The sequence below is a fragment of the Megascapheus bottae genome, chromosome 14, assembly GCF_031878675.1.
Source record: "Megascapheus bottae isolate mThoBot1 chromosome 14, mThoBot2.hap1, whole genome shotgun sequence".
Taxonomy (NCBI): Eukaryota; Metazoa; Chordata; class Mammalia; order Rodentia; family Geomyidae; genus Megascapheus; species Megascapheus bottae.
In genome coordinates, this window is record NC_143522.1 from 8,945,571 (window position 1) to 8,973,086 (window position 27,516).

A 27,516-nucleotide genomic window follows, 5' to 3' on the forward strand; every position below is an offset into this window, starting at 1 on the left:
GGAGATGGACAACCAAAGGCCTCTGCTCATAGTATTTTTTTCCTTCATGAAAAAGCATTGCTTTAAGATTGTCCTGCTGAAACAGAAGTGTGCTTCCACAGCTCCAAGCCCCAAGAAGGCAGCTCCCTCAGTATGCTGTGTGCATGTTGCTGCTGTGTTCTGGTATCTGAGTCACGTTGACCTTGCCAGGTCTATCCATTGATCAGCTTAGCAAAGATCAGTTCCAGAAGGTCTGTGTTTGGGTGTACATGAATGTCCGTAAATGTATGACGTGTTCTCTTTCCCACAGTTACCTGCTTCTCTAGCCCTGCTCCTTGCCCCACATTTTAGCAAGTATTCCAGATCTCTGAAAGTTGATGTGTGAAGGGCACTAAAGACCTGAATCCCTGCCATATTCCCACCTCCAAAGACTAAAGAGGAAATGGGATTTGCAGATACGGTGAAAGGCCTCTTAGCCATAGAGTTATTTGAGTGTCTATTAGTCTTTTATACTTATTTTTAAACTGAATACATACTTATTCAGAACTTACTAAGGACCATGCTTTTTTTTTTTTTTTTTGGTCACTTGTGGGGCTTGAACTCTGGGCCTGGACACTGTTCCTGAGCTCTTCAAATCGCGCAAGGCTACCACTCTACCACTTGAGTCACAGTTCCACTTCCATTTTTTTTTTTTTTTGTGCCCAGTCTGGCTTTGAACCACCATCCTCAGATCTCAGCCTTCTGAGTAGCTAAGATTACAGACATGGGCCTCTCACACCCAGCCACCATACTTTTTATAGTCACTGAGGTTCTAATGAGGAGCAAAACTCTTTCCCCATCTCATGGAACCCACACTGAATGGCTCTCAACCTTTCAGATGGATGTGAACCTCCCAGGAAGCAACCGTCTTCTGAGTGCGCTCTGCAATGGGAAGACAGGTACCCCTTCCCAATTGCCCTCTGGTAGCTGCTGCCACCAGAACCTCTGAGGAAAAACACTGGGAGGGAGTTCTGGGAGGAGTGTCACTCACTTCCATGTTCTGGCTGATATTTTCATAGAGTCTCTGGAGTCTAGCTGAGAGGGCTCAGAGCTTGTCAGGCCAATGAGAATAGGTTTGTTCATTCATTATTCCTTGCCTGAGTTCAGCTCCAGGTGTGTCCCAGCAACTTATCAATGGTCAGGATGTGGGCATGAGGGTAGACAGAACTTGGAGCCATTCCTGGTCCCTTAGCCCTTATTCTGAGTGTTATATGGCTTCTGAGGTGACTGGCTGAGGAACTGTTACTCTCTGGTCCTCTTGCCCCAGCTTCAAATTTCTATGGGCAGACAAGGAACTAGATTAAAACACTTTTATATTTATTTATTTATTTTACCAGACCTGGCCTTGAGCTCAGGGCCTGAGCACTGTCCTTGGACTTTCTCAAGGCTGGAGCTCTACCACTTGAGCCTTAGCACCAATTCCAGCTTTTTCCTATGTATGTGGAACTGAGGAATCAAACCCAGGCCTTTGTGCATGCTAGGCAAGCACTCTACCACTAGGCCAAACTCCTGGCCCCCTAAAACATATTTTTAAAAGAAAAATAAGTAGAACCATATTTGTTTGATTTGAAGATGAATAAAGCTGCAGAAATCAGGACTGTTTCTATTGGTGGAGAGACACAAAAATCAGTGGAGGAAAGAGAACCCAGAGGAAGGCTTATACTAGGACAGCCACCAATATCTGTCATTGTTACAAAAGCAGCCCCAACAACTATAGCAGCCGCACATCCATAGACTTTTGAACAAACAACAAAACCCAAGTAAACTCTAGTCTCTTCACCTAAACTTTGTGCAAATAGAAATTCAAGGCCTGTTATTGGTGGCTTGCACTTGAATCCTAGCTATCCTAGGAGGTTGAGATCTGAGGATCATGGTTCAAAGCCATTCTGGAAGGATAAAACCAAGAGACTCTTACGTCCAATTAGACAGCACAAAGCCCAAAGTAAAAGCATGACTCAAATGGTAGAATAATAGTCTTGAGTGAAAAAGCTAAACAACAACTCTGAGCCCTGAGGTCAAGCCCTAGTACTGGCAAAACGGAAAAGAAAAAGAAAAACACAATCAAACAAATTATAGACTTAAATGTAGAATGTAAAACTTTTAAAAGAAAATATGACTTTTTTTTTTTTTTGCCAGTCCTGGGGCTTGAACTCAGGTCCTGGGTACTGTCCTTGGACACTTTCTTTTCAAGGCTAGCACCCATGGCACTTGAGTCCCAATACCACTTGCAGCTTTTTCTGAGTCTTCATGAATGCTAGGCAAGCACTCTACCACTAGACTATGTTCCTGGCCCTGACATGACAAATTTTTACCAAAGACATGAATAAAAACTTTGTGTATGTATATATATTATAGATATGCATATTTATACATACATATATATATTTAGATAGAAGTAAAAATTTTGGCTTCCAATTTTGGCCTACAAATGTTCTGTGAATGAAAAAAATCTGTAGATTCAGAGAAAATGTTTAAAATATATATCTGAATGCTAGGTGCTGGTGGCTCATACCTATAACATTAGCTATCCAGGAGGCTGAGATCTGAGGATTGTGGTTCAAAGCCAGCCAGAAGAGGAAAGTTCTAATAGACTCTTATCTCTGATGAGCCACCAGAAAACGGGGAGTGGTGCTCTAGCTCAAACTCACTGAATGCTCTTGAGCTGAAGGGCTCAGGGACAGTGCCCAGCCCTGAGTTCAAGCCTCATGATGGACAAAAACAAATAACACATATCTGACATCAGACTTGTATTTTGAATAAAGAATTCTCAAAACTCAACTGCTATAAGCAAAAACTTGTTCACTTTAAAAATGGACCGATCATACCATCCTGTATTTCCCCAAAGCACATATTCACAAGGCAGTTAATCACACACAAAGGCTTGACATTATCACCCACAGAGAGGCAAATAAATACTGTAGAGAAAGATCACTATAAAAGAGCTCTAAAAAAAAATCCCTGTTTCATTTCTAAATGCCAATGAGGCTTCAGAGAAACTGTGTTCCTCACACAGGATGCAAAAGAACCCCGCCAATGGGAACATTTTGGAAGTTTCTTTAAAAAACTCTAATCCAACATCAGTCTTCATGAACAATTTATTTTAGAAGAAAAAGTAAAATCCTATACATGAATTGAGTAGCAGTTTTACCTGTAACACCCAAATAGAAACAATTAAAATATTCTCTAGTGGGTTAAACAAACTGTGCTACATCCTTATTAAGAACAAATACCCAATGGTGAAAAGGAATACATTTCTGATACAGGCAACAGCATATAGGGTTATGTAAAGTGAAAAAAATTGATCGTATACTGCATTATTCCATTTATAGAACATTCTAGAAAGCAAAAGATCATAGAAAGAAATTGATCGTATACTGCATTCCATTTATAGAACATTCTAGAAAGGAAAAGATCATAGAGATAGAGAATGAATGAGTGGCTGCCAAGGTGAAGGTCAGGAAGGATAAAGACTATGACCATAAACAAGTAGCAGCTGGGAGATCTCTGTGGTTGTGAAATGATTCTATGTGGATTGTGGTGATGTCATGACTCTACATAGGAGATAGTTTTCAGCATACCCCTTCCCAATGCATACCATATTAGTATAAACGTACTTCCCGTATGTTTCCAAGTCTTGATTAGGAGGCATTATTTTCAGGAAATGTGAGGTTGGTTAATACTCTATTTCCCCCTTGATATAAGTTGGGCTAGTTTTGAAAGGAACTGGAAAAGGTACAGTTGTCTCCTAATGATGCCTCAGATATGGCACTTCGACTTCCACACTGGGCTCTGAGTCACAAGCTGAGGTTGCTGTGGCATAAATGTGGTACCTTCATTCACATCCACCTTCTTCTATTTCTACTAGGCTGAAATATATTTCAGTGTCTGTTTAAAAGGTAGACACTGGCACAATATTAGAGAGAGGGTCACCAGTAGTGGTGGACAATCGTTTGGGAAGAGCTCAAGAATTAAAGAGAACTTGGGCTTGTTAGGGGACCTTCCAAACCTCAGGATGCAGGTAGAGGTCTGCCTGCCCTCCCTCCCTCCCTCCCTCCCTCCCTCCCTCCCTCCCTCCCTCCCTTCCTTCCTTCCTTCCTTCCTTCCTTCCTTCCTTCTTCCTCTCTCTCTTTCTTGGATTTTATTTTTTTCCTTATTCTCCAACACTCCTCCTTCCCAGGAAACCCCAAGAGATGCCATTAATACAGATTTCTCCTCTGGCCCCCTTTGACACACTTGCTTTTGAAGGACCTGGAAGAGAAAGCTCTTTGTATATGGTCAGAATAAACTCATTGTACACCCAGACAATTAACTCCTCAATGGACTTGCCAGTCCCCTGAAAGGGCCAGCCCTGCTTCCCTTGGACCTTTTGGGCTCTATTCAGTCCCTTAAGCACACCAATGCTTGGGGGGTTTTGTTTTGTTTTGTTTGTTATTCTGAAAAGTCTTTCCTTGAGAATAGTCAGAGAAGGGATCAACATTGTCCCCAGCCCAGCATTTATCTCCCCTGGCCAGCGAATGTCAATCAGGAATCAAAAAGCCAAACAGAGGAGGCTTTGAACAGTGTCATCAGGGGTCGAAGTGACTTCCAGCTGTCTGTGCATGGGCCAGGCCTTCTAGCAGGGCAAGGAATTGTGCTGTCACACAAACCCATCATCTGTATAGGCTCTCAGAGCCCATGTGCAGGCTGCACCTGCAAGGACAAGGCATGGGTGGGGGCTGGGGAACTCAGAAGGCCAAAGCTCTGCATCTGGGCAGTTTCCAATTCTACTCCCTGCCACCTGGGCCTTGAACACATCACTCACTTGCATTGACAGTTCATTCTCTTTTTATCTGCCTGGTCACTTCCTTTTCCCTGGCCAGTGGTACTAATAGATGAAGAGAGCCACCTGTCTGAAACAAAGCATTGCAAAATATGGCAATGCTGCTATTATTGTTGATCATGACTTCATTCTCTGAGAAATTCTCTCAGGTTTGCCTTTTTGATGTATTTAATGTTTCTAAATTAATTTTTTCTCTCTCCTGGGAGAAAAGTGATAATCTTTTAAGTAGCTTTTTTTTTTCAGTGTTGTATATTCTTTCCTCTTTTCAATATTCTGGTATTAGAGAGAAAATCTTACTATTAAAGGTCCAAAAGAATGACTACACATCAGGTTATGAGGTGTCAAATCATTATATATGTATATATACACACACACATATATAAATGTGTATTGTGTATTATATATATATAATATATACACACACATACACACATTTAACTCAAGGCCTCACACTTACTAGGCTGGCATGATACTGTTGAGCCATGCCTATAACCTTGTTTTTTTTGTTTTTCCTTACTGGTTATTTTTAGTATAGGGTCTCCCTTTCTACTCATGGTATGCCTGAACCACAATCTTCTACTATAGGCTTGCTTGCTCAAATTACCACCACACTACAGATTCCAAGTTTCCTTCCATGGAGAAGGGAGTCTCAGGACTTTTCTGCCCAGGCTGGCCTGGTCCTATGATCCTTCTAATCTCTGCCAACCTAGTAGCTTGGAATGACAGATGTGTGTCACTACGGCCTTCTATGGGTTGAGAAGACATCTCAAAAACTTTCTGCCTGGGTTAGCCTAAAACTACAGTCTTCCCATTCTCAGTCTCCCAAGTATCAGATTTATTTTTCTTTAAAATGTATGGAACCCATGACCAACAAAAAGGTGAGGGGGCAGGGAGCTTGGCCTAGTGGTAGAATGCCTGTCTAACATGCACAAAGCTTTGGGTTTGATTCCTCCATACTACATACACAGAGAAAAAAAAAAAGCCAGAAGTAGTGCTGTGGCTCAAGTGGTAGAGTGCTAGCCTTGAGAAAGCCCAAGGACAGTGCCCAGGCTCTAAGTTCAAGCCCTAGGACTGGCAAAAAAACAAAAACAAAACAACAACAACAAAAAACCCTGCAAAAGTATGGAACACTTTCACTCCCAAGTTAAGGACTGCTAAAGCATCTAGTTGCTGCCAACTAGATGATTTATCTCTGATTTATCTGATGATTTTGAAATTTATTGAAGTATAGTTTAACATGCAAAAAGTTCACCCAACGTAAATACACAACCTAATGAATTTAGTTAGTTTATAGAGCTGTGAACCACTCTTAGGGAATTTTCCATTGTCCCAAAAGGAAACTTTGAGCCTAAGAAAAGTTAAGGCCCACTGCAGCCCTCAGCCACAGATTATCTTCTTTCTTTGTGGATTTACCTTTATTAGTCAAACCATATAAATGTAATTATACAATATTTATATCTGCTTCTTTCATTTATCATAATGTCTTTGAAGTTATTTATCTCTCTGCCACAGATGTTAGCTACTTATCCCTTTTCACTGCTGAGTAGTATCCTACTATTACTATTTGGATATACCATAGTTTATTCTCCAGTTAAGAGATGTTTTAGATTGTAACAGATTTGAGGCTCTGGTGATAAGTATTGCTATGAATATTTGTATGTATGTCATTGAATTTTTATTTGTCTCTGATGGATTCCTAGGAGCAGAATTTGGGGATTGAATGCTAAGTTTATGTTTAATTCTTTTTTTTTTTTAAGAAATTACTCAAATTATATCCCAAAGTGTAGGTCCAATTGTACCTTCCCTACTGGCAAGAAACAAGGGCTCCGATTTCTCCACATCTTTGCCAACACTTGGCATTATCTATCTTTTTTTTACTATAGCCATTCTAGTGAGTGTTTAGTGGTATCTCATTGTCATTTTTTTTGTGGGTCATGGAGCTTGAACTCGGCCTGGGCACTGTCCTCAAGCTCTTCAGCTCAAGGCTATCGTCCTACCCCTGGGCCTGGGCATTGTTCCTGAGCTCTTCAGCTCTAGGCTACCTCCCTACCCTTGAGCCAAACCCTACTTCCCATTTTCTAGAGGTTAATTGGAGATAAGAGTCTCAGGTCATTTTGTGCCCTGGCTGGCTTTGAACTTTGATCCTTAGATCTCAGCCTTCTGAGTAGCTAGAATATCAGGCATGAGCCACTGTGCCCAGCTCCTCATTGTCATTTTAAGTCATATTTTCCTAAAAGATGTTGATCATCTTTTCATGTATTTATTTGCCATCTATATGACATTTTGGGGATGAATTATCTATTACAATATTTTGCCTATTTAAAAAATAATTTTTGTCATTTTATTGAATTATAAAGTTTATCTGGTTTTAAAAACATGGATGGGATTTTAATTCTGTAAGTCTAATGTTAAAAGTGAGCTGCTGAAAAAGATGGTATCGTTCAGAGGGTCACGTAGTTCTTAAGAAGATTTTTCTTGAATTTTTTTTATTGGTAGTATAAAGGTGATGTTCAGAGAGGTTATAGTTATATAAGTCAGATAAAAAAAAGAGTACCTGGCCGGGAGTTTGGCCTAGTGGTAGAGTGCTTGCCTAGCATGCACGAAGGCCCGGGTTCGATTTCTTGGTACCACATACATAGAAAAAAAATCCGGAAGTGGTGTTGAGGCTCAAGTGGTAGAGCTCTAGCCTTGAGAAAGTCCAAGGACAGTGCTCAGGCCCTGAGCTCAAGCCCAAGACTGGCAAAACAAAAACAAAAACAAAAAAACAGAGTATCTTTCTTTTTGGACAATGTCATCCCTTCCCTCACTGTTCCCTATCTTTTCCTGGAAAGGTTTTTACACTTATGTGGCATCTTGTGGCAGGCATCCTTCATTTTTTTTTTGTCTGTTGTGGGACTTGAACTCTGGGCCTGGGCACTGTCCCTGAACTCTTCAGCTCAAGGCTACTGCCCTACCTCTTGAACCACAGCACCACTTCCAGTTTTCTGGTGGTTATTTAGAGATAAGAATCTCATGAACTTCAGTGCCCGGGCTGGCTTTGAACTGCGATCCTCAGATCTCAGCCTCTTGTGTGGCTACAATTACAGGTGTGAGCTACCATGCCCAGTGGCATCCTTCATTTTTAGAAAAAGGATATTGCAGCCCAAAGAGGCAAAATAAGGGGTTCAGGTTAATCAGCTCTATGGATATAAAGCAGGGCTTGAACTGTAATGGTGCTTGGGACAAGGAGGTCAGGGGTACTACTGAAAATCTTGCTCTCTGACCAGAGCCTATGGCAGGGCCTGGTGCTATTCTAAGGCTTGCCTGGAATCAGAGTTGCTGTGGAACTTGGACCCAGGCCTTGGACATATGTTTGGTAGAAGAGTAGAGCTTCTTTGCTGTGCCAGAAGCCAGGTGCCTGGGTGTCCGGAGATGCTGGTTAGAAGGTCCTGTTGGCTTTGGCTTGGCTTTCTGGCCTTTGGGCATGCTGGATTTCATAGGTGGCTGCTGGCAGCAGGACACTTTGTCTTTTCTCACCTCGTAAAGATTTCCATCCAGGGCCTCCCCTGTGGCAGAGCAGCTGTATCTCTTCACCCTTGCTGACCTTGCTCTGCAGGACTCATTCCTGCATCTGGCTTCATGCTCTTTAGGCTTCTGTGCCTGCGTCTGTAGGCCCTTGTAGCTTTCCACCTGCAGAAGCACACATCTTCCCTGGGAATTCTTCCTGGCTCCCGTAGGCATAGGCCTCTGCTGATGGCCAGAGCAGATGGGCAGTCTCAGGCTCCCATCTGCATGACAGGAGAGGGGAACAGAATGTCTTCAGTTATCTTGCTTGACAGAGATAATAGTTCTTATACTATGAAGGGATTTAAATGTCTCCTGAATATTAAAATATTGCACAAACCATTTTCCATATGAATTCTCACTATCCTTTCTCAGAATGTTTGATCTCTTGCTTCCCTATGTTAACTCACAGGACTCCTGTGAGAAGTATTTACACTGTGAGCTCTGCTTCCGGCCCAAAGCAACCAAATGTGCATTGCAGCTGCCAAAAGACTCCATTCAGTGGCTTGTTGAATTCAATGGAAAGAGGTGTTAATAGAGTCAGGGGAAGTGATGCTATTTAAAAATGACATTGTGTGGCTCTGTTCTGTGTTTATTCTCCCTCAATGACTTCCAGACTGAGCTCTTACAGTTTGACATCAAAAGACACCTATTTGGGATCCAGTTTGGAGCAATAAGATAATCAATGTAGTTCCTTCTCTTGTCCTACTACATCTCATTCCTTGGGTGATTGTCAGACAGTTTGGGGTTTCTCTGGCCCCTGTGAGACTTGGGTCTCAGTGTCAGTTCATTACAGTCAGAATCAGGAGTCACACAATTGTTAGATTGTAGGTTTAGGCCTTCAGCAAGGGTGCGGGGCTCCACAAGTATTAAGATCCCAAGGGTAAGCTTGGCAATGGGGGTTCATGCCTGTAATCCCCTCTACTAAGAGTTCAGATATGAGGATTGTGGTTCAAAGCTAGCCCAGACAGACAAATCTGTCAGCACCCCCAAAAAACTAGAAGGTGTGGCTCAAGTATTAAAGGTCCAGTCTTGAGTGGAAAAAAATAAGGAAGAGAAAGCATGAGGCCCTGAGTTCAAGTCCCAGTACCAACATAAACAAACAAAAAGAAATAAAGAAGATAGATTGCAAGGGTAGAGATCTCAGTTCTATTCTGTGTCCCTCTTCTTTTAAGGTTCAGGGAACTAAGCCAAGGGTACTGAGATAGAATGATAGAGTTCTTATTGGTGGGCTAAAGAATTAATGCTCAGAAAACAGTGCTCCATTGTAAATGAGGTCTGGGGTTCTTGGAAGGGGAGAGCTGGTGTAATTAATCATCAACAGTGTTCAGCCTTTCTCTTCCCACTGAGGGAGAAAACAAAGAGAAATTTCTAAATCATGTCTCCTGTAGATGGGTGAAGATACCTGCTCTCAAGCTTCACCAAGGGAGTGAAATTGTTTCTTGGAAGGTTATAGGGGTGGGAAAAAATACCATTTTACATAAAAACCACAAATGTCTGTATTTAGCACATGAACAGATATATAGTTAATCTCATTAATATTTGATGACAGGGATTAGAGGCATGACTCAGTTGGTAGAACATCAGAACCAGGTACTGACTTGGAATCCTGGTCTCAGACCCAGGGGAAAATAAAGACAAGGAAAGAAAAGTTTATTATGGAGGTGATAAGGAAAATAATTGTTTAAAAATATTTCTAGATGGCCGGGTGCTGGTTGCTCATGCCTGTAATCCTAGCTGCTCAGGAGCCTGAGATCTGAAGGACCACAGTTCAAGGCCAGCCCAAGCATGAAAGTCCACGATACTCTTATCTCCAATTAAATGGCCAGAAAGCTGGAGGTGGGGCTATGTCTCAAGTGGTAGAGCATCAGCCTTGAGCTGAAGCGCTCAAGGACAATGCCCAGGGCCAGAGTTTAAGCCCCATAACTGACCCCCCCACCACTCCCCGCAGTAGTCCTAGATGGGTGTTAATGAGAAAAGACTGAAAAATGCTAAGGATTTAGTTTGATGATGAAAATCAGAGTCCTGGGAGATAACAAACAAAACCAGTCCTAATTCTTGACCAGCAGAGATTCCTGTTCTGCCAAAGGAACTGCCAACGCTACTGGAATGATAAGCATTAGGGCTTTCCACTGGGAATTCCCTGCTCCTGTCTTTGAAATTAGAACTTTGAAAGCCACACTAGGGTGGTTTCTGTGATTTTCTATATTATCTGCTGTTTGATTTGCCCTGCCTCCAGCTTTAGATTGGTATGCATGCTGTTTCTCTGTTAAAAATGGTCTCTTTAGCTGGGTGCTGGTAGCTCATGCCTGTAGTCCTAGCCTCAGAGATCTCAGGCTGAGATTTGAGGATCAAGGTTGGAATTCAGCCTGGACAGGAAAGTCCATGATACTTTTATCTCCAATAAACTACCCCCCAAAATTCTGAAAGTGGAGCTTGGAGTGAAAGAAGATCAGAGACAGCATCAAGGCCCTGAGTTTGAGCCCCGGGATGGACATGTCAAAAAGAAATCAACAAAACTAGTTAAAAATGATCTCTTTAAAGTGCTAGAGAAAGTATTCTTCTATTGTTTCTCATCCCTTTTAAGTGAGAGGAGAAACAGGATTCTGGAAAGGAATAGCACTTGACTCTTGCTTTTCTTAAGTTTTTTAATCAGGGCCACTAGAGAAAGACTGAACAGTGTGCTGATGGCTCAAACATACATTCCTGTCTACTCATGAGGTTGAGATCTGAGTGTCGAGATTTGAAGCCAGCCTGGACAGAAAAGTCTGTGAGACTCTCATCTCCAATTAATTACCAAGAGCTGCCAGTGGAGCTATGGCTCAAGTGGTAGAGCATTAGGCTTGAGTAAAGTAGCCACATGAGAATGAGACCCTGAGTTCAAGCCCCAGTACTAGCACCAAAAGGGGAAAAAAAAAACCTTGAGATAGTATTTTTCAGAAGAGGATAAGACCACTACTGGGAGCACCTGAATTTGATGTCCTAATAACTGCTGGTATTAGTCTAACATACCTGGCCAAAGCTCGAGGCTGCTAGAAGGAAGCCACTTCTTCACTCTGCATAGGGAGGAACACAGAGCCATCTGGGTTTACCCAGGTTCATGAGAAAGGACCTCCATCACCATGGGCCTGGCATGGGACTAGCCACCTGTGCGCATCCCCTGGGAGGATCTGGATTTGGTTTACTATGTTTTTCTGATTCTCATTTCCTCCTCCTCCTCCTACTCTTCTTCTTCTTCCTCTTCCTCTTCTTTCTTCTTCCTCTTCTTTCTATTCTTCTCCTCCTCCTCCTAATCTTCTTCTTCCTCTTCCTCTTCTTTCTTCTTCCTTTTCTTTCTTCTTCTTTCTCTCCTCGTCCTCGTCGTCGTCGTCGTCGTCCTCCTCCTCCTCCTCCTCCTCCTCCTCCTCCTCCTCCTCCTCCTCCTCCTCCTCCTTCTTCTTCTTCTTTTTTGTTGGTCTCTTCATTGGGACCGGGCCATATACAAACCCCAATCATTCAACAGTGCTGGAGAGTAGATAGTATTTACCTCAATAATGGTAGTCTCTTTTCGCTTCTTTCTAACCCTCAATTCAGATGATGGTTCCAAGCCAACACCCACGATGGAGACCCAGCCTGTGTTCGATGGAGATGGTAAGTCTGTACTACTTCCAGTTCTCCTTCTGCCATCCATTTTCAGATTGGGGAAAGGTCTTCACTTTAAATGGTTGCTTCAGCTTCCTATTTTAATTTCAATCTTTTTTTCTAGTATAAGCTGAGTTGTTTTAACATCTTTTTTTTTTTTTTTTTTTTTTTTTTTTTTTGCCAGTCGTGGGCTTGAGCTCAGGGCCTGAGCACTGTCCTTGGATTTTCTCAAGGTTAGAGCTCTACCACTTGAGCTCTACCACTTCAGCACCATTTCTAGCTTTTTTCTATGTATGTGGTACCAAGGAATCGAACCCGGGTCTTGGTGCATGCTAGGCACACACTCTACCACTAGGCCAAACTCCCGGCCCCTTTAACATCTTTTTAAAAAATGAATCCTCCAAGGAGTTCCTATTGTTGCACTCCCATTGGCACAATCCACCTTCATACTGGTACATGTTCTACTTCTGGAAAGACCTTCTGTTTTCCCTAGACTTCCTATTTCCTGTTATCCACACAGCCTGGACAAATCCTCTGAACTGCCAAGACCAGCGAAACATAAAGCCAATGAAGCCAGCAGTGTCTCTTCAGTACCTAAATTAGCATTTACAAATGTCTGCCTTGTGCCTCACATGGGGCAAGGCTCCTGGGGGATGAGAGGGGGAGTCCATGAATGTAAGCTTTTGCTCTTGAGACAGTGGCAACCACTAGAGAGTTTTGCAGGCTAAATTGTATGGTCTCCATTTTCATTATAATACACAATATTATAGATAATATATAATAAACAATATAATATGGGAGATAGGGGTTGCAGTAATTAGGGAAGAATGTCTGTGGGAAGGTGGGTCTTGAATTGGATCTTGCAAATGGAAGGATATTCCAGGCTGCGGGGAAAGGGGACTGGTCTAAACTAGGAGGGAAAGTGATGGTGATGGAATACACAGAGGGAAGGGACTGGTAAGTGGGGTTGGTTTGGCTCTGTTGAAGGGACTTAGAGAAGGAGGGGTTCCAGTTCAGGTGAAAGAGAAGCTCATGCTGGAATAGAGAGGCATGTTCCTGGAGGTACATAAAGGAAACTTTGGTGCTGAGGTCTGGCCTCCATTCATGGAAGTTCTGCTCAGGGCCTCTTAATCTTCAGGGACTTACTGAAGACTTCAGATTCCCCTGAGCAAAAACAGGCAGCTTGGCAGCGTGAGGTTCCAGGAAGCCTGACAAGGTTCAGTGTCCAGGGCAGTATGGAGCAAACATGTAGCAGCAAATGAGTGTATCCAGGCCTGAATCATGAGATAGCAGGACAGAGCGATCAAAGGAAAGAATACCACTGGTTGACATCACAGCTAGGGATGTTCCTAGAACAGGCTTGGTCCTGGGAAGGACTGATTCATTTAGTGGCTCATGGGTGAGTCCATGACTGAAAATTTAGATGTCTCCATGATTCACAAAGGTCCTTAGTTATTGGCAAGTTGTGGACCCTGGAGGAAATGGAGATCATAGCATCTTGGAAGACCTACCTAGAATCTTCACTGAAGATTGGTCACTCTACAGTATTTTCAGAGTCACTAAAGATTCCCAAATCCACTGATCATGGGTATTTAGGTCCTGATTATCCTTGTGAGTACCAGGTCCCGAGAGCACTCAGGAGGGACCCTGGAGCACTCTGGGCAAAGACACTCAACCTGAAACTTCTTAAGGAGACTGTGAGAAGGGGGTTAGAGCTTGTGTTCCATTTAGCCCTTTCTTCCCCATGTGGAGCAGAGACTCAGCACGCTGAGTCTGCTGTGGTTCAACTATTTCCTCTAAAATGGTCTCTGTGGTTGGTTTGGCGTTTGTTTGTTGATTTACCCCCCTTTAAATCTTCTTCCCGGGAAACAGCTGAGAGGGACTTGGCTTGGCCTGTGTTCCTCACCTCCTGGGATAATATTTTTATTCCTGGATGGAGTGGCTCAGAGCCTCTGGACTTTGACTACTCTGCCTCCCACTACAGGATGGTCTGGCTGGCATCTTGTGATCTTGTGGGGAGAGGAGCTTCCGTTGTGAGGGACAGAGAGAGCATTGGCATTGGGACAAGGAAGCTGTGTTATGAGGGTGATAGATGAAGCATTATGCCTCACACTTAGGGAAAAAAAGCTTATTAAAAGTCTGTTACATATATGTTTCTCTTTTCCCAGATCTTCTTTCTTTCTCAAATCTCTTTTGCTCTCTCTTCTTTTTTTCCCTAGAGATCACAGCTCCTACCCTGTGGATTAAGCATTTGGTAATTAAGGATTCCAGGATGAACAACACCAATGTAAGAAATTCAGGTAAATAATCTTCCTTTGATTATATGAACCTAAATCAGCTCAAGTCCCCTATTCCCCATGTTGCTTTATCACTACCTACTATGTTTTTTGTTTTTTCAAAAGACAAGGTCTTTGTCATGTGGCTCAGACCAATCTTGAACTTGAAATGCTCTTATGGCTTTTTAATCTTGCTGGTTGTTCATTTCTACAGCTATAAAATAAGGAGATAGAAGAAGTTCATCTCTTTCAACTTTAATTTTCTTCAGGATTTTTATTTATCTCAGGGATCATGCTTTCTAGGTAGTTGAACCTTTTAGCTAAAAACAGTATGTTGGATCTATGTTTTAACATTCTGATCTATTAGTTCTATATGCTATGTGGAAGTATTTGAAATAAGAATAGCTGGATATGAGAAGCTGAACTTTAAGTCTGGAGAGGCCTGCTTTGGTATGTTTCTATGGTTCTAAACGCTATGTACAAGTCAGTTATCTCTTTACTGATGTGATCTTCTGTGCGTTTTGTGAGTGACCATGTTTTGACATGGAAGGCATCTGACAATTTCCAAAGAGTGATCAGATTTGTAGAAATTTATTTGTAGAGTTTATTTACCATGATAAAGACCAAAGGCAATCAAGTTCATTTGCCATCAATAAAGATGAGTTTCATCCACAGGAAATGTATTAACCAAATCTGTATCTTTTACAGGGAAGAGCCTTCTCCTTTCAGCTAAAACTTTGTTGTGAGAAATACTACTTTGCATAATTTATGTCTGGTTGTTGAGTTTAACTGTTACTGGCCCCTTTTGGTTTAACCGTATGCCAGCTCTATCCTATAGGGGGCAGTGTAGGAGCTAAAGTGCAGGGTCTGGGGCAAGAGGTGAGTCTAGTCAGCACCTGTGGATTTTATCTGTGACTTGAGCTGATTAGTACCTGTCATGTGCCTGATTCACTGTTGGATAAAATATGAGTGTGGAAAGGTAAGCTAGACAGAGATGGTATAAACTCCTTTGGACCACAGTCTGACAGAATAATGCAGTGGTAAAAGCACACACGTGGGAATCAGTGAGATTTGGGTTCATAGTCTGGCTCCAACACTTAGTGAGTGAGTGATTCTATTTAACTCCAGTAATCCCTCTGGGCCTCAGTTCTTATCTGTAGATGGGATTATGATCTATCCCTCAAATGACTGTGGTTAAAGGTTTATTAAACTGATGTCTGAATAGTACTTGACTGAAGCCTGGCTGAGTGACAGTAAGTGCATGATAGGTTGTACATGCATTTATTATCATCGTTAGTAAGAACATCAGAGATCTGAATGATTGTGCTTATTGTGAAAGTGAAAATTCTTCAACCAGGAAAGACTGTATGATTGTCACATCAAGCAAAGGTATCCTTACAGATTTCTTGTAAAGGTCTCCCTCTTCTCCCCATCACTATGTAAACAGGATAAGCTTAAGAGGTATAGGTGTGGTGCCTGTAATGCCATGTGCTGGGAATAACATTTGCAAATGATCTCTATTCCTGAGACCTGCAAGGCCCCAGAGAGAGGCCCCAGAGTGAGGATTAATTCTCATTCTGTGACCAAGGAGGGACAGGAGCCTGAGTGCTCTAAATTATGCATTACCTTTTTTTCCGGAAACACTCACTTTACATTTAGCAATTGCTTTCATGAATTTCTTTTCCATCTACTCAGGTTATAGGGTCTTCAAGGGCAAGGACTTAAATGTCTATTACTGTCATTATAGAATCTTAGCTCAACAGATTTCTGTGCTTCAAAGATGGTGGAAAATAAAACTAGCACTGTCATAGTAGCTGATCTTGTCAAATCCTGTAGAACTTTACATTTGTTATCTCAGTGAAGTCTCTTTTACCATTATCCTATGAGATAACTATGAGTTTCTGTCCCTATCCTATCCATGAAGAGATAAAGGCTGAGAGAGGAGCTAACATGACTTGGGTCATTGCTTGTAAGTAGTTAGGCTGGAAAAAGTAGTCAGACTTGGAATCATATACCTATCTTCTTGAGCTGCATTCTCTGAGTGGATGAATTGGGGATGTCCAGTTCTTCCTCCCCTCTCTACTCGCCTGTGTAGCTGCTTATTGGATGAGTATAGGGCCCTGCTAAGAGATGGCTCAGGTAAGTGCAACCACTTTCTTTTTGGAGTAACCTAGCCATCCTTTTTTTCCAGGTATGTCTATTTTCACATAGATGAGGACAGTGACAGAAGAGGTGGGAGTTCTCTGGGAATAACTGATACTAAAGATAATTTTCAATCCTAGTAATCTTAATAAACTGGAGCTTTCTTCATCATGGTCAACTGGCCATAATGATTAAGTACCTCGCAATCTTTTGATGTAATTATGGATAAAGGACACAGTTTCACAAGTGCATGTAGCAGGTAAATTGGCCATCTATTTTGACAAATAAAGTTTTATTAGAATATAGCCACATTCATTTTATCTGTGTATTGTCTGTGGTTGTTTTCATCGATGTAAGTTTGAATGCCTGTGGCAGAACCTGTATAACTTGCAAGGTGTAAGGCACTTACAGAAATAATTTGCTGGCCCCTGGTATATGTGATTGACTAGATGAATTGGATGTATGTGTATATGGGACTGTCTCTCAAGGTTTCTTGGTCCCTTTATTCATTTTTTTTTTGCCAGTCCTGGGCTTGAACTCAGGGCCTGAGCACTGTCCTTGGATTTTCTCAAGGCTAGAGCTTTACCACTTGAGCCTCAGCACCACTTCTGGCTTTTTTTCTATGTATGTGGTACCGAGGAATCGAACCCGGGTCTTCATGTATGCTAGGCAAGCACTTTAACCACTAGGCCAAACTCCTAGCCTCTTGGTCCCTTTATAGACCAAACAGAAGTAGGGGTTGTGGCTTCTGAGCTGCTTCTTGACTTGACAGTTCGCAAGGTTTCATTATCTCACATAGACCATTCTCAAGCTTTACTATCTCATTCCCATGTGTCCTTGGGTTGCTAAAGAAACACTGCAAGGGTATTTTTTTGTCAGTTCTGGGGCTTGAACTCAGGACCTGAGCACTGTCCTTGGACACTTTTTACTCAAGGCTAGCATTCTGCTCCTTGAGCCACAGTGCCACTTAAAGCTTTTTTTTTTCATATATTTTTTATTGTAATTAATAGAAGGGTTACATTATATTGACCAGATAAAAGGTGCATTACTTCACAAACATTGATACCCTTTCTCATGTCTTGGTCCCCATTTCCCTCCCCCCACCCTTCCAGCTTTTTCTGTATATGTGGTTCTGGGGAATTGAACCCCAGGGATTTGTGCCTGCTAGTTGAGCACACTACCACTAGGCCATGCTCCCAGCCCCAAGGGTGTGGGAGTACCACTTCCAATTTTCTCTTATCTGGAGATAAGAGTCTCAGGGACTTTTGTGCAGGGCTGGCTGTAAACTGGGATCCTCAGATCTCAGCCTCCTGAGTAGCTAGGATTACAGGCGTGAGCCACTGGAGCTCAGCACCTTTTAAGATTTTTTGTGAAGATTCATACAGATATATAATTTTAGGCACATAGTAGGTACAGTCTAATGATTTAAGAACAAAACAGAGCAATAGTTGCTTTGATGGAAGAGATTTATATATTATGCTAGTCCCTTTTCCATGTTGGCACAGTAGGTTTAATGAAGAGTCAGACATACTTTGATGATAACTTGTATCTGGATAGCTGGCTTTGGGAAGGACTGGAGACTTAGAGTCCAATACCTGACAGTGTTTTCTGTAAAAGTTCAAAGGAGGATTCTGGGTTCAGGTGAATGGATGCTGCATGTGGGAGGAGTTTGGCACCAAGTCTGTGAAGTCTACGTGGGTGAACACTCTACTCCTCAGGTGTCTCAGAGGAGAGGCAAAAAGACGATTCCAGTTTCTTTTACACCCCAAACATCCCTTTTTCACACTCAGACCCTGTGACGCCAGCTTTGGGTTTTGGCCTGGGGACTGTTGATGTTGGAAACGTTCCACTGGACTGAAGTTGTGCAATAACATGACACACATGCCTGCAGACATCCAGTCTCTTTGGTCCTTGTTTTAAAGGCTTTGTCACATGCTTCAGTGTCGCTTTTGGCGTTTAGGTGTCCACAGGTTGGCTCTCTGGTCTTCTCTTCCATCCTTATCTCTGTTGTACTTTTCCTCTGTGGACCATGGCATGACCTCCATTCCTGGGACCAGGAACTCTTTTCTTTGAGGAAGCATATGTACCTGGCCAGTGAACACCCCAGACTTGGTAGCAAGTCCCAAAACTCACCATAGATGAGTGCTGGCAAGAGCCTCTGCTGCTTTGATAAGAAAATATGAACGCCTGCAGAGTGGATTTTATAACAGGAATTATCCACCAAGGCATCTCTTAAAACTCTTACAGCTTAAGCAGTTTTTTTTTAAATCTCACCATCTACATTTTATTAAAGAGGATAGAAAGTAGACAAATGACCAGAAATAAGCTTCATCTCATTCTTTCCTCCTCTCCTTTTTTCTTGTCTTCTGTCCTCTCTTCTTGCTTCTACTCTCCTCTCTGTTCTTCTCTCTCCTCCTCCTCCTCATCCCTTTCCTCCTCTTCCCTCTTTCTCCTCCTCTTCCCTCTTTCTCCTCCTCCTCCACCTCCTCCTCCTCCTTCTTCTCCTCACATGTACATACACAAACAGGGAAACCTCAGGGCCTTGCACACGCTCTATTTCTGAACCCCATACTCAGCCTCAGCCCTCAGCTTTGGATTCCAGTATGACCAGATGCAGACGTTATGTCCATTTTGGTTTGATGTGATACATGTGTCTTTTTCCCCTACATGACAAAATTCTGTGGTTCCCCTCCCTCCCGGGGAAAGCCAGTGAGTCAAGAAAGGGGTCATGTACACTTCCTTCTCTTCATGCACCACATCAGTGCTCTCTCGGCTCACATCTAGAAACCCTCTTTCCAAGGGACTGGACTATATCTCATAACCTCTAGAACAGTGCTTTGATTTTCCCCATTGTGTCCCCAGCTCTTTCTTCCTTTTCTTCCGTCCTTTCTAGTTAACTGGTGGTGCCATTGGGAATTTCAGGAAGGCTCCAGAACATGACTCTGTGAGTTAGCCCAAGAGCACCATGCCTTTCCTCCCTTGGCTCCTTGGCCAGCAAAGCTTCTGCTCATGAGTGAATGAAGCAGCTCATAGCAACTCTGCTTCCTGGAGGCAGTCACCAGCAGGGACTCAGGTGGAAATGCATGTCTTACAAATTTTACCATGAAAACAATGGTCTTATTTCTTACGTGAGAAGGGCAGTGTTTGCCCACAACACTACACGTGTATCACAGGAAAGGTCTTCACAACTGTCCTGCCATTACCTGTTAGGGCAGATCCTTGCCCTTCAAGGCCTATTTTGAGCCCATCAGCCAGTTTGGGTCTCTTTTCCCTTGCCCAGGAAGTTCTTGATGGGTTAGTTGCTATAGTGGGTATATGGGGGCACTGAGGCAACAGCACCTCCTGGCTGGATTTCCCAACTCCCAAGCCTGCCCTCTTGGCCCACGTAGAAACCACAGGCTGATGTAATGACCTGAGGCCTGGAAAAATAAACAGCTCGCAAGGAAATCAGCAGTAGCCGTCGTAAGCAAATACTCCACAACCACCTGGAATCTCGCACATGACGTGATTGGAAGGAAGAATGAGTAATCCACTAACGTTAGCAATTGAGGACGGGTCTGGGCTTGTATGCATTTAAAATATCTCTATAAAAACAAACTAAGGATATTTATTTCTATAACTGGCCTTCTGGATATCTGCCCATTGATCTCTTGCAGGTGCCTTGCTCGATTCTGGCCAATAGAATTGGCATGGGGATGGGACCACGTGGTCCCATAGCAACAAAGACTATCCTTTTTCTAGTTTTCTCTTTATTGAGAATCAAAAGGGAAAAGCTCCATGATCAAAAGCCTCATAGTTGAAGTGGGGGCTTTTAATCATTGTTGGAAGCCCCAGAGAGCCTAGCTCACCGTCCGTTGTTTTTTTTTTTTAACCTCATCTTAGAACCAGCATTCTTAGTTCCCCAGCATCTTTGTCCCCATTGTCTGCTTCAAGCACAGATGTAGTGGTGGTATGGGAGGTGTGTGGATGCTGATCCAACCTCTGGGATTTGCTCCACCAGCAAAGGTCTTATTTCTGGCCATGAGTTTATATACTGTTTTGTATTTGACAGCAAAAACATATGTCCCAATATTTTCCTTTGTTACTAAGAAACTCAATTCAACGATCCTGCTCAAGGTTTTGTACTTGGCTTATTCCAATTTGCAAGAAGTCAGTAATGGTCTCTGCTTTGATCTGAACATCCTCATTCTGTGTTTATTTGTACAATGACTTTGGAAGTATATAATATATACTTTGGAAGTATATAATATATGTATATATATACATTTGTGTGTGTTTATGTATATAAATTATATATCATAAACACATATGTAACATTGGAGAATAAAAAATAAAGTTAGGATATTTCTCTGTGTGTGTGTGTGTGTGTGTGTGTGTGTGTGTGTGTGTGTGTGCTGGTAATGGGCTTTGAACTGAAGGAGTGGGGGCTATCCCTTAGCTTTTTTGTTCAAGCTGTGGCACTTGAGCCACAGCTATACTTCCAGCTTTTTAAAATTTTTATTGGACATAAGAGTCTCATAGACTTTTCTTGCCCGGGCTGGTTTTGAACCATGATTCTCAGATCTCAGGCTTATGAGTAGCTTTGATGTTTCATTTTAACAAATTAAAAGATAAATCTCTTCCATCTTCCTTTTGTGATCTCTTTTGCTTTGTGTTTGAAATGTTATCTTCTAACTCTTGTTCCTTAAAGTGCAGAGCTTGTCAGGTTAAGGTCAACTTAGTTATTGGGAAAAACTAAGAAGACAATTTGCTATTTCTCAGAACTTGTCATTGCAAAACTACTATGAGAGAATGGGCCATATATGCTGGCTTCATAGCATGTTTCAATAGAAAGAGGAAGGTGTCTAAAACTTTGGATCTGAGTGAGTTGATGCTTTGGGGGGAAAGTTGAGAAGAAAAATATCTACAAAGACCATATGGAGACAGTCCGTCCTGGAAGAATGTCTATCCTGCTTTCTCTTAGCCCTTCAGAGCTCAGCAGCTGTCTGTGTGGGAAGGAGGGGGCTACCACATTGAATTGTACATGGCCATTTTAGGTTCTGCAGGGAGAAACTATTTAGACAGGCTGATTGGTTTGTAAATTTTCCCTTGTACCTCCTCACCATGGCATCTCATCCAACCACATGCCCTATTTACAGGGACAATTGCAAGCACCTCTGGGGAGATGTGTCTTTAGCCAGCATTACAGATGTGAAAAGGGCAGTGTTTGTTCTGCCTGCAGATGCCACCTCTGAAACATGCCAGGTTAGGCATGTTAGCACAAGCCACAGAGCTATGCTGAAAGAAAAGATAAATGGTACAAGAAAGACTCAGAGAGCTCAGAGCAGTCTTACCTTTGACTCAGCCCTTCCCTGTGCATGCCTCTCCCTGGGACTTGGGAAGCTAAGTTTGGCTCAGGGACCTGGTCCATGAAAAGGAGCACCAGATCCTGTCTTACTATCAGATTGTGGGCCATTAGTGTGGGAAATATCCTGGAATCTGGACCACCCCTTTATTTTCAACAAGACAAAACAAGTCTACACTTTTTGGAGGGCTCTGTCCAGAGTCCCAGTCTCACCAGCAACTATGTGCTGAGGTCTTTGTTTGGGGGTCATGGGTAAGGGTAGCAAAACAGGGACATCTAAGGGAGGAGCTGGCCATTGGGCATATAACAATGGTGTAGCCTATCTCAGTAGAAAAAAATACTTTATCACTAATATTATTTTGAAGTTTTGGCACAGTAAGTATGAAATGCTAACTATTTTTATCCTGTCTGTTCATGCATCTCTGTCTGTCTATGTATCTATCTATGTATCTCTGTATCTATGTATCTCTGTATCTCTGTATCTCTGTATCTCTGTATCTATCTATCTATCTATCTATCTATCTATCTATCTATCTTTTTTTGTACAGTACTGGGGCTTTCACTCAAGACCTCAAATTCTCATTTAGCTTTTTCCACTCAAATCTGGTGCTCTATCACTTGAGTCACATTTCCACTCTTGGCTTATTGCTAGTTAATTAGAGATTAGAGTCTTTTGGATCTGCATGCCTGGGGCTGGCTTCAAACCACAATCCTCACATCTCAGTCTACTGTGCAGCTAAGATCACAGGCTGCTCCAGCAGCAGGCTTGTTACATACGTCTTTTAAACTCACCTACATAAAGTGTTATCTCTTTATTGCCTGCAGAGTAGAGACGGATCCCATTATCTGTCATTGGTCAGCCGCTGCCATCCATTTGAGGCTGGTCATTCATCAGGGGTAGTCAGAGGCCCAGATTATCCCACCTGTCCCCGAGGACATGGCCACCTCAGACTAGCTTCTATAGTGACTGCCATTTGTCACTGTACTCTAGCACTGGATTAAATACTTTATATCTGCTATTACATTTATTTATTATGCATATTCTATTACATGTAATCTTCACAAAGACCCCATGAAGCCTGTGCTCGATGTTATGAAACTAAAGTAAACTGGCCAAAGTCACAGAGCTAATCAGCGGGCCAGCCTGACCCATTGATCTAAAAGTCCATGTGCTTGTTGCCGTGCAGGATGGCCTCTCTTCCAAAGGTTGCTGTGAAATCTTCTAACCAGTCCCTTTGGAAGAGCACACAAGAGTGAGCATGATCAGCTTGAGTACGGTTGCCCTCAGTCTGACAGGGAAAGCATAGGTCTCTCTACCCCCAACTTCAGCCCCTGGAACATTCCCTCTGAATGAATGCCTTCATTTCCTTCTGGTATTGAGGAGCAGTCATCTGGCTGGCATTGACGCCATCCCCGATCTCCCCCCCTCTCTTTATTGTAATTAATAGAGGGGTTATAGTTATATTCACCAGATAGAAGGTACATTACTTCTCACACATTGATACCCCTTCTCTTTTTTGTCTCTACCCCATTTCCCTTCCCCACCCCCTCCTCATCTTGTTTCCTGCCTTTCCTTTCCTATTTCAAATAAACAAATAAACATATATACAATATACCAGATAACATTAAGAACAACAATCACATATTATAAAGCTCTTGTTTCCATATCCTGGAGTTCCTTTCATTTAGCCTCATCCTATATGGCCTTATGTATCTAGGTTTTGAGCTACTGTAATCCTCTGCTAGGAGAATCCAAGGTTTGTACTAATCATTAAAAATGAGTGAAACCATTGAGTCTATGTTCCTTTGGGTCTGGCTGACTTTACTTAATATGATTTTTTCCAAGTCTTTCCATTTCCTTACAAATGGGGCGATGTCATTCTTTCTGATGGCAGCATAGAATTCCATTGTGTATAAATACCACATCTTCTTGATCCAGTCCTGGGGCTTAAACTCAGGGCCTGAACATTGTCCTTGGGCCTCTCTTGAGAGGAACAGAGATGGACTCTCGGGTAGTTCCTTCATCAGAGGGGGTGCCTTCTCTAGAGTGTTATTCAGGGTCCCCTGGAGATCACAACTGGCCAGTCATGTCATCTCTCATTCCCTTTTTCTGCAGATTCTGTGGAGGAAAGGGTTTTTAACTACAAGGAGCCAATGAAACCATTTCCAATGGAAGAAACAGCACTATTTAGTCAGTACAAATTCTTTTTCTAATCCTGCCACCATACCTCTCCCTGTTACATACCTGGGCACAATCCTATGGGCTAATTTTGTTCCAGTGACTTTTGCTTTTTCTCTGCTCTGGCAGGGATTCTCTTCTTAGCCAGTTATCTTGTGGGCTCCCCTCCTCTTCAGGCTTGTCAGAGGCACTGGGTGTCTCTGAGTCACAGGGATATGAAGGCTTGGGAATTGACTCCAGCCAAGTGGCACTCAGTGACGCGGGTGATGGAAAGCCATGGTGAAAGGGCAGGGCCAGCTCAGCAAATGGTGCTTGGAAAAATGATCCTCCAGGGACCACTTGGTTCCTCCTGTGAAAAAATTCAAAGTCCGCAAGTAAGAAAAATAACCTATTCACGTAGTTGGCTTGAAACCATAGGTGCTAAAACCCCATGTGGCAAAATAAACAGAAAGGGCCTGCTCCATGATGTACCATAAATCACTGCCAAAGGTTATGATTCTAGCAGGCCCCTCTCCCCAGCACCACAGCTCTAGCCTCTGAGCAGCAAAGTCAGTTCCTTAAAACCTGGTCCCTTCTTTCTCTCCTGTTTTATCCCCCCTGGGTTTGAACTCTGAGTTGTTCCTCAATTTCTTTTGCTCAAGGCTAGCAGTCTACCACTTGAGCCAAAGTGCCACTTCTGATTTTTTCAGTGTGGTTTGTTGGAAATTAGAATCTTAACAGACTTTCCTGCTCAGTCTGGCTTTGAACTATAATTCTTAGATCTCAGTCTCCTGAGTAGCTAGGTTTATAGGTATGAGCCACCTATACTACCTGGCTCCTTCTTTTTCTCCTTTTGTGTCTGTAATCCTTGTGTGTGGGGGGGGGGTACACGCGCACACACATGGGTGCATAAGTGTGGATAATACTGGGGCTTGAACTCAGGGTCTGGGAACTGTCTCTTAGCTTTTCCACTTTAGGATGGTGTTACACTACTTGACCCATCATTTCATTTCCAGCCATTAGGTGGTTAATTAGAGGTGAGAATCTCAGGGACTTTCTTGCCCAGTCTGGGTTTCAAACTTAGATCCTTAGAACTCAATCTCTTGAAGAGCTAGGATTACAGTTATCAGTCACCAGCCCCCTACCCCCTCAACAATCCTTGCTTTTGTCCACCAAGTTCTCACTCACTAGACAGCTCTGGACCAGTTCTGGCACCACTTATCCACATGCACGCACAGGCTTGAAGAACCCTGAGGCAGGAGCCACCCAATTCCTTCTACCTCTGGAATTTCATGTTGTGATTTAGCAAGGTTGTTCTTAATGTCCGGCTTGTTATTTTGGGTTATTGTTCAGCATTTTATTCATTTTTGATAAGAGGTGGGGTGGACAAGAGACATTTGAAGGGGTTTCAGGGTCATTGTAGGCGACACAATGTTAGTGTTCTCCATAATATTCTTGGCCCAGTAGTATGATTCCTTTTGCAATGAAATTTAAGTAAGCTTTTCTCACTTTTCAGACTGTGTAACCTTTTATTGATGTTTCTGCCTAAGAAAATTCAGTCTCGATGGTCTGAGGGTTGGGTGTAGCATTTCCCAGAATGAGTCAAGAAGCAGAGATTCATTTTCAGCCCCTGTGGTCTCATCCCCCTGCCCCCACTTTGGCAGTTATTCCATAGTGGGCAACTTCATCTCTAGAGCAAAGTTCTTGGACTAAATATTCTTCATGGATTCTTATCCCCTGTGGTTCCATGGTTCTTTTCTAAATGTGGAGTTGACACCAGTGATAGGAGTGCTGACAGATTAGGAAGGATAGGACAAGAGCCCTGCCATCAAGCTGGTAACAGATTGAGTCCAGTAAGACTCTAGGCTTTCTTTGTACCCTCTTCTACTGAGCCTCAGTCTCCTCTCCCCTTGGGATTTCTCCTCTCTCAGTAAGTGGCTCTAAGATCTGCCTGCATCCACTGCCTTTTCTAAGCAACTCTGTCAGGATAGCCCAAGTAGCTGCCCTTGGAACTTGTTATCATTTCTTTAGTACATCTGTTTAGCTAGGTGGCCTGGCCCTTATATTTAGTCAGATGCTGTCCAGCTGTTGCTATGACAATATTTTTTAAAGTGCTGGGGTTTGAACTCAGTGCCTCACAGTTGATAGGCAGCTAACGCTTGTGCTGCTTCAGCTATGCATTCAGCTCATACTTGTTTTTCAAATTATTTCTCAGGCAGACTCTTGCATTTTTTCCCCTTGGAACTGGCCTAATATCTCAGTCGCTAGCCACCTGCACTGCTGGGGTAGCCTGTGTGAAGCACCATGCCTGGGTGGTTGATTGAGATGGTAGTGTTGCTCATTTTGCCCAGCCTGACACTGAACCAAGATCCTCTCAATCTCTGCCTCTTCAGCTATAAGCCACGGCACCAAATCCAACTACAATAGGATTTTGTGGATCTGGTAAACATTTACAATCAGTTCACTTTAATTAGAGTATATCACCCCTACCTACACTATGATATGGGTAGCTTTCAGGCAGTCAATTAAAGGACTTACAAGTGAAGACAGGGGGTTCCTGAAGAAAAAGGGATTCTGACTTAAAACAGTAACATAGAAATCCTGCCAGAGTGTTTCAGCCCATGAACTTGACCCCAAGTTCCATGTCCCCAAGACTATCTGTCACTGAACCTGAATTTCCAGTTTCCTGGCCTGCCTACATCTTTCAGACTTGCCAGCCCCAACAATCATTCAAGCCACTTACTTAAAATTTTTCTCTCACACCTGTAATTCTAGCTACTCAGGAGGCTGAGATTTGAGGATCAAAGTTCAAAGCCAGCCCGGGCACTACACTAAAGTCTGTGAGACTCTTATCTATAATTAACCACCAGAAAACTGGAAGTGGCACTGTGACTCCAGGAGTAAGGCTGAGCTGAAGAGCTGAGGGACAATATCCAGGCCCAGAGTTCAAGCCCCATGACCGATTTAAAAAAAAGCTATCTCTTTCTGGGGGCGGGAGGGGGTGCAGAGAGGAAAGAAGGGAGAGAGAGAGATTCCATGTGTTACCTGCTAGTTCTCTTTCTCAGGAGAATCTCAAATGATGCAGACCTTCTCTGGACATAGTTTCCTCTTTCTATCCACCCCCCAACACACACACACACATACACACACACACACACACACACACACACACACACACACACACACACTGCCACCCCCATATCACTGCTAACTAACTCTATGTCCTGATGGTCCTTGGGTGTGGATTACCCCAGATCTCAGCTTATCTGTCTGTGCTGCCTTCCAGCGTTCCCCCATTTGCCTGGCAGCAATCAGAAAGTCAGCCCAGGCCAAGAAGCTGAAACTCAAATCTTGAAATATGTTTGTTAGCCGTTCTTGGAGGTGGGGGGGAAGAATAGAAAAGAGAAAAGGAAAAGATGATGATGATAATGACGAGAAAGAAAGAGGTTCCCAGAAGGAAAGGATAAACTCTGGGCTCAAGTGGAGATTGGGGATTAGCTGAGAATTTGGGTTATTCATGCACGCCCTTGCTCTTAATTGTCATGGGTAATTGAGAGGCACAGGGTCATGGGCCAGACAGAACTGTTCTCCATGC

General features: G+C 42.9%; 1 protein-coding gene across 7 annotated transcripts in view; it reads left to right on the plus strand.

The window, feature by feature from the left end:
• The window catches only part of Smoc1 (SPARC related modular calcium binding 1), a 161,391-nt gene that overhangs the window by 108,280 nt on the left and 25,595 nt on the right, over window positions 1-27,516 (plus strand). For 6 of the 7 annotated variants that reach the window (XM_090344376.1, XM_090344373.1, XM_090344374.1 and 3 more), the window contains exons 6-7: window positions 11,921-12,010; window positions 14,221-14,301. In XM_090344376.1, the coding sequence (XP_090200502.1) occupies window positions 11,921-12,010; window positions 14,221-14,301 (171 nt within the window). The remainder of the gene's footprint in view (window positions 1-11,920; window positions 12,011-14,220; window positions 14,302-27,516) is intronic. The other variant, XM_090344372.1, reaches the window with a different exon arrangement.